Genomic DNA, 12,216 nt, shown 5'->3' with positions numbered 1-12,216 from the left:
CTAACGTTTGCTGATCGTTTCTCATCTGTCATCACAAAGCTAAAGTGTGCACACAGTGACTCAAAGTTGTTCCAAACAGCGGATACTGTGCGATAAGAACTGGCCACCCATCTCGTGCTCAACACACGGCCTATTTTTCCTATTTGTTGATGCAACTCAGCAGCACACTTTGCCAGTTCTCGTTGGTTTAAGGGTGATCTGCTGTACACAGTGTATCATTTGTCCATAAACGCCTGGAAATGGTTCACACCACTCACGTCAGACACCGTGTCCCCCACAGCCAGCTCCAAACGATGATTTAGGCAATGCCAGGTGACTATTAGGGTACAGTTCAGAAAGCTGTTTGGCTACACCTGATTTTCGTCCCAACATGACGCTTGCAAATTAAATTAAATGCTTCTTCAAGTAAGCGTCATCGAAGCCATTTCCTTGGAGGCATTTCAACAAGTGCTGCGTAATTGTGTCGGCTCTCTGGTCTGGAAGTTCAATCAAATCCAGAATCATAAAATGTGGTTCGCAGCTCTTGTCCGTTTCACATTTGAGGTACACAATCAATGTAGTTTTACATCCCAGACTCGTTGACTCATCTATAAGAATATAAACTTTACCTTCTATAGCTTGGATTCTTTGGCATACTTTTTTACGCATCTCTGAACTTATATGGTCACTTATCTGTGCTGCACTGTACCTGGAGTGCAAACCGATGCCTATGTCAACCCCATTTTCATCTTGTAACTCTAGTAATCCATAGTTGTCCAAATATGGCCTGTCGTTCTGTGCCAAGTAGTAAGCAGACCGGAATACAGCACATGTAGCTTTTCAGCTTTGATGCATTCATATATATTCAATATCAAGCCACGATTATTGTTTTTATTTTAAATCGTACAATGTCGGACTTTTTTTGCCGTCCGCAAGGAAAATAAATGGGGCTTAGAGCCTCAGAATACTGAAATCTGTATTTTTTAAATATTTTTTTCCTCAACAATAACACACAATTATCCTTGTTTTTATTTATTTGTTTAATTCTATAATCTCTGGCTTTTTTGGCGTCCGTCAGGAACTGAATTTCAAAATAAAATAACCGGAAACAGATACACACCCACTGAACTGATTACCCAAGATCCTCAGCTATGGTTTAAGCTCGGTGATTGGATTGTTTAGCCGCAATGCACGTTGGGATATGATGTTAATGCGATATGAAATCCGTAAAACATAAACAAATAAATAAAAAGAATACTTTAATCCGAGTGTGCTTGCTTTTCTCTTTGAAAGTCATCACATAACGGCATTGTAATACACGGTTCGGCTGCATTAAATATTACACATCTGCCGTAGTTCTCTATTTATAGAGCCCTGATGAGAAGACTTCTAGACAAACAGGATGAACTGCCACCAAAACTGAATATGTAACGTGGATCATAAATATATCGGCAATTAAACAACATCTTACATTTCTTTTCACACAATACGTCTCCTTGCAGTATCAACACTAATTCGGCTGACTTTTATATTTGATCCAATTGGTAGATAGGTTATATTTACACCATAACGGTGCACAGCTGATATAAAAGGACTTTTTAAAGATATTACTGATTTTCTTTGAATATAAAAAGTTGAAAGAATAGTCAGGGGTTTTGGGTGATGGGAGACACATCTATGGAATCAGAATTTCAATAGCTTACCATTAAATGACGGATATACCTTTCTGTCTGTGATGTTTTACAAATCAGATATTAATGTGTAGAAGTAAAACATGTGAAATAATATAGCAATATCCTGTAAAATTCTGGTCCTGTTCGAGTCCAGTTTTGGATAGTCTGCCGTGGTTTCGTTCCATTTCAAAGAGCTGTTTGACGCTCGGCGTAACCTTGGCGCACTGCCACTCCAACATCCAATCCCAGAGCTTGAAGATTAATCATGGGGACTGTAGTCCCAAACGATAGCTGAGGATTATCGGTAGTGTAGTGTCTTCGGCCATCCTAAACTCCAAAATGTTTTTCGGAGTTAACATTAACATCGCATTAACACCATATCCCAACGTGCACGCGGCTAAAACATCCAATCACCGAGCTTAAACCATAGCTGAGGATCTTGGGTAATCAGTTCAGTGGGTGTGTATCGCAATAATGCTCGAAATGTCCCATATAGGCCTACGTCTGTTTCCGGTTATTTTATTTTGAAATTCAGTTCCTGACGGACGCCAAAAAAGCCCGGGATTATAGAATTAAACAAATAAATAAAACCAAGGATAATTGTGTGTTATTGTTGAGTAAATAACAGTGTGTTATTTAGAAAAGAATAACAAATTAGGAATTTAGAAGTAGAAAATTACAGATTTCAGTATTCTGAGGCTCTGAGCCCCATTTCTTTTCCTCACAGACGGCAAAAAAAGTCAGACATTATACGATTTAAAATAAAAACAATAATCGTGGCTTGATATTGAGTAAGAACATGTTTTTATGAACCACACAGCTTCCGGTCTTCCAAGACCCGACCGGACAGAAAGACGTGTTGCAGGCACGAAACACACTACCAATAGAAATACATTGCTTTTAAAATAAATCGTTCTGTGTGACACGAAAAAAAGGGGAAAATCGTGTTGGTGAACACGAATCAATAGGGGTGTAACGGTATACGTATTCGTACCGAAAATATTCGGTATGGGCCCTTCGGTTCGGTACACGTGTGTACTGAAGTGTACCGAACGAATATAACGTTAAACGTAAAAAATTGAGAACACAAACAACTTTTTGAAAGTAATTTTAGGTGCTGCGTCGCAGCATTCAGAGTAATTTGCTCACATTGGGTTCAACGTGTCATAGAGCGACCAAGTCATTTCATTGGACGAGAGGCATACTACTGTATGAGAGCTGGTCACAGGGATGTGTTCAAATGTAGTCAGTAATTTGAGGAACTGTCGAAATGGCGAACGCAGATAAAGTTGAGCTCGAAAATCCTCCAGCATCATTGAAGTCTCCGGTTTGGGAACATTTTGGTTTCGCAGTTACGTACAAGGATGACGGACAAAGACAGGTGGACCGAACCAAAGCTGTTTGTCGGCATTGTTCAACTAAAATTGGTTACCTCCGACACACACTGTGTCACCTCTGGTGTACCCCAAGGGTCAGTCGTTGGCCCACTGCTCTTTTTAATTTACATGTTGCCCCTGGGACAAATACTGAGGAGCTATAACATCAGCTTCCACACATATGCTGATGACACACAGATTTATTTCCAAACTGCCCCGGATAAACATCTGGCACTTTCAAATGTCTCAAGATGCCTGGAACACATACACCACTGGATGAGCAACAACTCCCTCCAACTAAATAGCAGCAAATCAGAGGCCATTCTGATTGGAACAAAAAACTGATATCCCTCATATCAGCATCAATGGCCACTCCATTCCCCTCTCCCCGCTTGTAACGAGCCTAGGTGTGAAACTGGACTCATCCCTTTCATTACAAGCACACATAAAGACGGTCTGCCAAGCCTCATACTACCACCTAAGAAACATCTCCAAAATGCGACACTCCCTCACCAAACCGGATGCAGAAAAACTGGTCCATGCCTTCATCACCTCCCGCATTGATTACTGCAATTCTCTGCTTGCAGGCCTTCCAGCAAAAACCACTCAGAGACTACAATATATACAAAACTGTGCCGCCCGGATACTCACAAAAACACGCAAATCAGAGCACATCACCCCCATCCTTCACTCACTCCACTGGCTCCCTGTAACACACCGGATCAACTAGAAAGTCCTCATAATGGTCTTCAACGCCATCAACCACACTGGCCCCACCTACCTACAGGAACTGCTAACAAGAAAACATTCACATACCTCACGCACACTCAGGTCAGACAGCTCCAATCTCCTGGCTGTCCCGCGGACAAAACTGGTCACCATGGGAAACCGTGCTTTCTCCTCCCTGGGTCCACGTCTGTGGAATCAGCTTCCAGAGAACATACGGACCTCAGCATCACTCTCAGTTTTTAGGAAATGCCTCAAGACCCACCTGTTCCACACCGCATTTTACTGACTGTCCTTTACTTTATTTATTTTTTAAACCTTCTAGGCTCTTAACCTTTTATTTTTATTTTTATACTGCCATATTTTATCCAATATGCTCCTTTAGATAACTTTTTACTTATTGTTCCTTATAGCTTTGTGAAGCACCTTGAGATGACGTTGTTTTTAAAGTGTGCTATATAAATCAAATGTATTATTATTTATTATTATTATTATGCGGCTGGCAATACATCAAACTTGCACACTCATTTGAAAAGGCATCACACGAACGTGAATATCACCGGTACCAAAAGAAAAATAACTGAAGTGCAAACCCAACTCCCACTAGCATTTAAGCCTCCACCACTCGCAAAAAGTTCAGACTGAGCCAAAGCTATTACAAACGTCAAATATCCTAATGTAGCCATGTTAGCGAAGCGCTACCTGGCTGTATCTGACTGCTACCTCTGTCCCTAGCGAGAGGGTGTTCTCCACACAGCAGGAGATATTGTTAGTGCCAGCAGATCTGCCCTTTCGGCAAGCAATGTGGACAAGTTCATCTTTCTTTAAAAAAAACATGAAAATACAATGACAAGCAAGCAAGTCCTAGTGTCAAGCTGGCTGCTTCGGTGAGTACTAGTACAGTACAGATTATTTCAGTTCATCGAAATGCTGCACCTTAATGTTTATTTTATTATATTTTGTATTTATTTGAGTGAATATTCACAGTTTAATAATAATTAACCTCTTAACCTCTTAAGCCCTGAGCCTGTTTTTCAGGTCTCAGGCTCGAAAATGACATTCCCAGAACAAATGACCATATCTTCCCTTCTAAAAGGGGTTAAATTAATAATCTGTATTCTCAAAGTAATGATAAACCTGTGAGTTGGATGTAGAAAAGTCAGAATCAATATAGATGTTTTTTATTTTAAAGAAAATTCAGATTGAACATAGTAAAAAACTGTAAATTATAGTGTCCGTCCAAAAATTCTTTTTTACTTATAGTGAAAACTACCCTTGGATGATGGGTTAGTAGACTAAAAGCTTTAGGAATCCAAAGTACAACATATAATAAGTACCCTGTATCAAGATTGATGCAAAACAAGTGAAGTTTGACCTTTTTAGAGAGATTTAGCCAAAAAAACCCACTTCTGGGGTCATTTGGGTGGATTTGACCTATCTCTGGCCCCCCTTGCTCGATGTTGATGAATGAAATCTCTTTATAACCGCTAGAGCCAATGGAATCGAGGGAAAGTTATATACACACTAAAACGTTAACAAATAAGGAGTGAGAGTGACGCGTTACCAAAACCGGAAGCTGCATACACTCTGGTGGCTACCATTAGCAGCTAACTTTTCCGCTCCGATTTTTACATAAAAAATGGAATTATGGATTATAAATAATTTTTTCAAAGGCACAGGTACATTATCAACCTATGGATCAACAGTTGTAGCATTTTATTTTTTCGATTTAATGCCATTGAACACGTCTTTTGACCTAATTGACAGCTACGGTGAGACGATCTGCCGTAAAAGCTCCGTAAAGGTACGTGTTGTGATGTCTGTGTTTGCTTCCCCTGTCGCAAATTCGGATCGCTCAGTGATGATACTATACCTATATAATCTGTGGAGTCTCAGCTTTAATCGGATATATTGTATGTGCAGCTACGATAAGTAATAAGGGTATCTTTATCTTGAATTGTGTGTCGCAGTGCGTTAGAATTTTTTCGCTCAGGGGTCATTTAGACGCTTCTTATGAGACTTGTGTTTTGTTTTGGTAAAAATAGTTCATATCTTCAGTTAGCTGAGATTCTTCCCGTTAATCTGGTACTACACATTAATAGTTTCATAAATGTTAAGAAAAAAACGGTGGGAGGGGTCCAATGGGGGGACCGCCGTGCTTAAGAGGTTAAGGAGGACGCTCCCCCCATTGGACCCCTCCCACCGTTTTTTTTTCGAGACTGTGTCTCAGGGCTTCTTAACATTTATGAAACTATTAATGTGTAGCACGAGATTAACGGGAAAAATCTCAGCTAACTGAAGATATGAACCATTTTTACCAAAACAAAACACAAGGGTAATACCAAGTCTCTGAATTAGCACTAAGCGAAAAAATGCTAACGCACTTTAGCACACAACTCAAGATAAAGATACCCTTATTATTTATCGTAGCTGCACATACAATATATCCGATTAAAGCTGAGACTCCACAGATTATTAGGTATAGTATCATCACTGAGCGATCCGAATTTGCGACAGGGGAAGCAAACACAGACATCACAACACGTACCTTTACGGAGCTTTTACGGGAGATCGTCTCACCGTAGCTGTCAATCTGATCAAAAGACGTGTTCAATGGCATTAAAACGAAAAAAATAAATGCTACAACTGTTGATCCATAGGTTAATAATGTATCTGTGCCTTTGAAAAAATTATTTATAATCCATAATTCCATTTCTATGTAAAAATCGGAGCGAAAAAGTTAGCTGCTAATGGTAGCCACCAGAGTGTATGCAGCTTCCGGTTTTGGTCACGTGTCACTCTCACTCCTTATTTGTTAACGTGTTGGTGTGTATATAACTTTCCCTCGATTCCATTGGCTCTAGCGGTTATAAAGAGATTTTACTCATCAAAATCGAGCAAGGGGGGCCAGAGATAGGTCAAATCCACCCAAATGACCCCAGAAGTGTTTTTCTTTGGCTAAATCTCTCTATAAAGGTCAGATTTAACTTGTTTTGCATCAATCCTGATACAGGGTACTTATTATATGTTGTACTTTGGATTCCTAAAGCTTTTAGTCTACTAACCCATCATCCAAGGGTAGTTTTCACTATAAGTAAAAAAGGATTTTTGGACGGACACTATAATTTACAGTTTTTTACTATGTTCAATCTGAATTTTCTTTAAAATAAAAAACATCTATATTAGTTCTGACACTTCTACATCCAACTCACAGATGTAACCTTGCTTTGAGAATAGAGATTATTAATTTAACCCTTTTAGAAGGGAAGATATGGTCATTTGTTCTGGGAATGTCATTTTCGAGCCTGAGACCTGAAAAACAGGCTCAGTGCTTAACAGGTTAAAAACCCAAAATCAATATTTTATGTTTTGTGAGTACTAGTACAGTAAAGTTCAAATACAGATTATTCCAGTTCATCGAAATGCTGCACCTTAATGTTTATTTTATTATATTTTGCATTTATTTGAGTGAATACATTATTTACAGTTTAATAATAATTAAAAACCCCCAAAAGATGTTTTGTGATCATTTTTTCTGCTGTACCGAAAACGTACCGAACCGTGACCTAAAAACCGAGGTACGTACCGAACCGAAATGTTTGTGAACCGTTACACCCCTACGAATCAATAGATTAAATGTTGTGACTATAACACGAAATGCCGTGAGACTGGGTTGCATATTGTCACAGACCTTCTCAAGTGTTTCCTTTTTTGCGTTGTCTTGAATCCACTGTGCAGCAGTGTGTTCATTTGATTCTTTGTGTTGAACTAAAATAATTCTGAGGGACGTCAACATGCCGCTCTTGTCTTTTCCACTGTAAGTGACGGTGTATGAACGCCATTCATCTGCCAATCTTGAACCTTGCGTTTTGAAGACTGATAAATCCGTAATGGATGAACAAACTTTGCAGCCCAGTTTCCCAGCTTTGCAGTCTATCCACGGGTATCTTGTTTCCTCTACCACATCTCCTCCGTCCATTCTTCTGGGAAAGGTGAGCTTGAGCTAGCCAGGGGAACGTTGCTAGCGCAGCTAACGTTAACGTTAGTGCTAGCATTATCCACTTCTTTAGGCGGCTCTTCTGATGATGTAGTACTAGTAGCAGCTTCACTTGTAGTAGTGCTGATAGCCTTTTTCTTCTCGTGAATTATATTCTTTTTAGAAAAGAAGTCAAGTAAAAAATGTTTGCCTGCCATTATAGAGCTGTTTCGTTTGTGTTCTTGAGGGAAAGAGCTGCTGCAAAATCAGCGGGCGGCGAGCTGGGGTCACGAGCGTGATGACGAATCATACTTTTTTAAGGAAATCTTTTTTATTTGTTATTATAATTACTGTGAAATGTATTATGTTTTTGTCATTATTACAACACATACACACTTGCAACTGATAACACTGGCAATGATTTTATATTTATTAGACTATTCAAAAAAAATCATGCTTCAAAAAAGTCGGGGCTCCAAATAAGTGGGTTACGGCGATCCCCCACGTCCAACGACCACTACACCACTGGCCACTGAACATACTTACATTTAAATGTGTACTGCCTAGATTCAGCCATTTTCCGCAAAAGATTTCCGAAATTGGTCCGTGCGCAAAGCATTGTGGGGCTTTTAAGACCGTGGAGGATACACATGTGCATCCTCGAAATTTCCCGCAACGAAGGACTCGGTAGAATTCCAAGGATCCTGGACATTGGAACAGTCCTTCGGCGGGATTCGATGACGTAGCATCAGTGGCGGTTCTAGACCAATTTGACTGGGGGGGCCAGGCTGGGGCCAGTTATTTTCTGAGGGGGGCACAATAAATGCAGGAAGAAAAAGACAAAGACAGTATGAAGTAATTGCGCATTAGAGAAAACAATGCAATACAGTTATTGGTATTTGTTTCAGTACACATATTTATTTCAGATACTTATAGTTACAGTTTTTACGCTCTAATGCAGGGGTCTCCAACCTTTTTTAGGATGAAAGCTACTTTCAAAAAATAGCACATTTTAACATTATGATATGCTGACCTTTAACCTTTGTGTCTGTTTGGGTCTGTCAATCTGGTGCACTTTGAGCACAAAATGAATGTATGGATACAGCTCTCAACACTCAGATGAAAAGGAGCTGTATACTTTCAATAATCCAAACATCTTTAGAATATGATCACAACCAATAACAAATCATTGAAACTTGTTTATTCTTATCTTATGTTACCTATAGTTTAGTTAGCATTCTTTCTTTTTATTTATGCATATTTCATTAATCACTCCCCTTTTAAACTTTTTACTGTCCTATAATACACATTGAAATGATTTCTTACTTTATGTTTTACAGCTATATTAAATAGATAAAGGTGTGCTCTCTCTCTCTCTCTCTCGCTCTCTCTCTCTTTCTCTCTCTGTCTCGCTCGCTCACAGAGGCTGTGTGCTCCTCCGTGACGATGACGGCTTGCGTTAAACATATTTGTAAAGTGGGGGAAACAGGATTTCGACATGTCCCCCCTGTCCCCAGTGGAAATTACGCGGAGACCCCTGCTCTAATGGGTCCGACTAGAATGACAAATATCGTTAGTTAGTGAAGCTACTTTACATTTTTATGCGGATGATACCGTGATGTACTGTGCAGGTCCCTCCATTAAGGAGGCTGGTGTTAAATTACAGGCTGTTTTTAACATTATTCAGACTCAGCTCTCTGAACTTAAGCTTCTTTTAAATGTTGATAAAACCAAGGTAATGCTTTTTTCAAAAGCTAAAAAGACACCAGAGCCTGTTTTAGATATTCTTACTATGCAAGGACAAGTACTAGAAGTGGTTGCCTGTTACAAATACCTAGATATCTGGCTTGATGATTGTCTTACTTTTAATCTTCAGGTCAATAACCTGCTTAAAAAACTGAGGGTTAGACTAGGTTTCTTTTTCAGAAATAAGTCCTGTTTCTCACTTGAGGCCAGGAAAAGGCTCTGTGACCTTTTGACCTGTGCTGGACTATGGTGATTTGTTGTATATGAATGCACCTGCCCATTGCCTGAACAAGTTAGATGCCGCCTATCACAGCGCACTGAGATTTGTCACAAATTGTAAAGCACTTACACATCACTGTACCCTGTATGCCAAGGCAGGTTTGCCATCACTTACTGTACGGAAGCTCAGTCATTGGTACACGTTTATTTATAAAGCTTTGTTGGGTAAACTCCCGTATTATATCTGCTCTCTGATAACACAGAGAGTTGCAAGCAGCTATTGTCTGAGATCGCATGATGTAGTATTGTTAGATGTGCCAAGAGCAAGGACTGTCTTAGGTAAGACAGCTTTTATGTGCGCAGCTCCACTTGCTTGGAACAATCTTCAGCAAGAATTGAAACTGAGCAATCTCATTCCTCTGCATGTTTTTAAAGCTAGGCTAAATGAAATGCTCGTTGATACTATGGGTACTTGTAAATGTCTATAACTATGTAAATGTATCCTGTAAATATAATGTATGATGTCCTTTATTGTTTTATGTTTCATGTGGAACCTATATGCTGCAGGTCTCCCTTGAAAAAGAGATCCATGATCTCAATGGGACCATCTGGTTAAATAAAGGTTTGAAATGAAATGAAATGAGTTCCGCCTATTCCGTCAGCCAGGATATCGTTTAATCATAAACTTTTATTTTTCATTTTCAGGGGGGCCACAGGGGGGTCCAAAGTCAGTGTTAGGGGGGCACTGCCCCCCCCCCCCCCCCCCTATAACTGCTCCTGCGTAGCATCCTTGAAATAGTGGCTCTGAAGGATCCTTCCTTGACATTGAGAAACACCCATAGAGTGGTGCAGTGAGGCGTCCTAAAACCCGGAAGTAAGCTTCTTCCGGTTCCCTCGACAAAATACCAATGCAATTTCTCCATAGGATTTTGGAAAATAGCTGGAAATAAGCTCTGTGGTTGACACACATTTCAGAGACGGGTCACGTTTTGTTCAGTCGGATAAACTCCACATGTCTACCCTACTTTTATAATGTTCGAATCGATAGATTTATGATTAGAAAATTCTTCTCACTCTATTCCGGTGTGAACGCGATCTACTAGATAGTTCCGGAACTAAAGATTTCTGGGAACTAAGTTCCGGGAACTATTCCTGGGAAAAGTACTTTTGAGTACATTTGACTAATCATACTTAAATACTTTTACTTAAGTACCATTCTCCATGCAGTACTTTTACTTGAAATTGAGTATTTGTACAGTAAGCTGATATGGAGGAGAAAGTTTGCTGTTATATTATTTAACTATCTTTATAGGGTGGAGTCATTTTTGTGTTGTATTCTTGATATAAAGTACACAGAGGAAACATCAGTTTAAATGCTGAAATGTTTTTTAAACTGCTGGTGATTTTTCATTATGCTGAACAGGAGCTTGTCTTTTTTTCGTTCTTCTTCAGTAACATTTTATTTTACTGTATGATTGAGGTCATTTTCAACATTCATAGCTGGACAATCAATTTTGAAAGAGCATGTGGAGACAAATACAGTAAATATAAATGTACATGTACAGTATAACCCCATACAGAACAATAGGTACTGTTTCTAAATGTTCTTGATGTGATTGTTGTTTCAGGACTGGAGATTGGACTCACTCCTCGGCATGACACCATCACCTTTGTTGTTTCTGACGGAGAAACAGAGACCTCTCATCCATGTTGCGCCGCAGAACCCCCCCCCATGACCAGAGACTTGCCTCAGCTGCGACCCAGTCTGCCTGTGTACGATCTCAAGGTCACTGTGTTTCCAGTCGACAGCCAAACACCTTCTCTGACAACAGGTGGGCCTTTTCCAGTGGTGGAAGATACTCAGGTTTTTGACCTCTACATTTGAAGTACTCTGTTAAGTAAAAGTCCTGCATTCAACATCTAACTTAAGTAAAGTACAAAGGTATCGGCTTAAAGTACTCCTTATGTGTAATTGCTGATTTCAGAATTGTATATTGAGTCACTGGGTTACTATTGTGATCATTGCTGTGTTCCTATCACAGCTATTAAATGTCAAGCAAATTGAATTTACTTTATATACTGCTGCTGGATATCTTAACCTATCATTATATGTCAATGTTCATTTAATAAATTATTTAAAATATGTATACTGTAAGTTAATGATCTTAAAGCTGTCAAATGAAAGTAGTGGAGTACAAAGTGCAATATTAGCTTGTAAAATGTAGTGTAGTGGAAGTATAAAGTAGCAAAAACTGAGAATACCTAGGTAATGTCAAAGTACCTCGAAATTGTATTTAAGTACTGTACTTGAGTAAATGTACTTTGTGACTATCCACCACTGGCTATTTCTAACTCAGTGAAATGGGTAAATATGTTATTAAGCAAGTTATTTTGAAAAAACTATACCATGAATATTTGTTAACAGCTGTTTATTTCATTGAACACACATTTGGTGTGACATACTGTATGTGAACCTACTACAGCAAAATGTCTAGAAGTCAGCCGTTTCAGTGGCATACTA

The 12,216-nt window shown here is 39.3% G+C and overlaps 1 protein-coding gene across 1 annotated transcript in view; it reads left to right on the top strand.

Annotated features, from left to right (window-relative positions):
- Window positions 1-12,216, top strand: part of frem1a (Fras1 related extracellular matrix 1a) — a 60,423-nt gene that overhangs the window by 21,387 nt on the left and 26,820 nt on the right. The window contains exon 17 of the mRNA XM_034130900.1: window positions 11,324-11,527. Within this exon, the coding sequence (XP_033986791.1) occupies window positions 11,324-11,527 (204 nt within the window). The remainder of the gene's footprint in view (window positions 1-11,323; window positions 11,528-12,216) is intronic.

This window comes from Trematomus bernacchii, unplaced genomic scaffold (assembly GCF_902827165.1).
Source record: "Trematomus bernacchii unplaced genomic scaffold, fTreBer1.1, whole genome shotgun sequence".
Taxonomy (NCBI): Eukaryota; Metazoa; Chordata; class Actinopteri; order Perciformes; family Nototheniidae; genus Trematomus; species Trematomus bernacchii.
The sequence above is the reverse complement of the archived record's forward strand: the minus strand, read 5'-3'. Positions and strand labels throughout refer to the sequence as shown.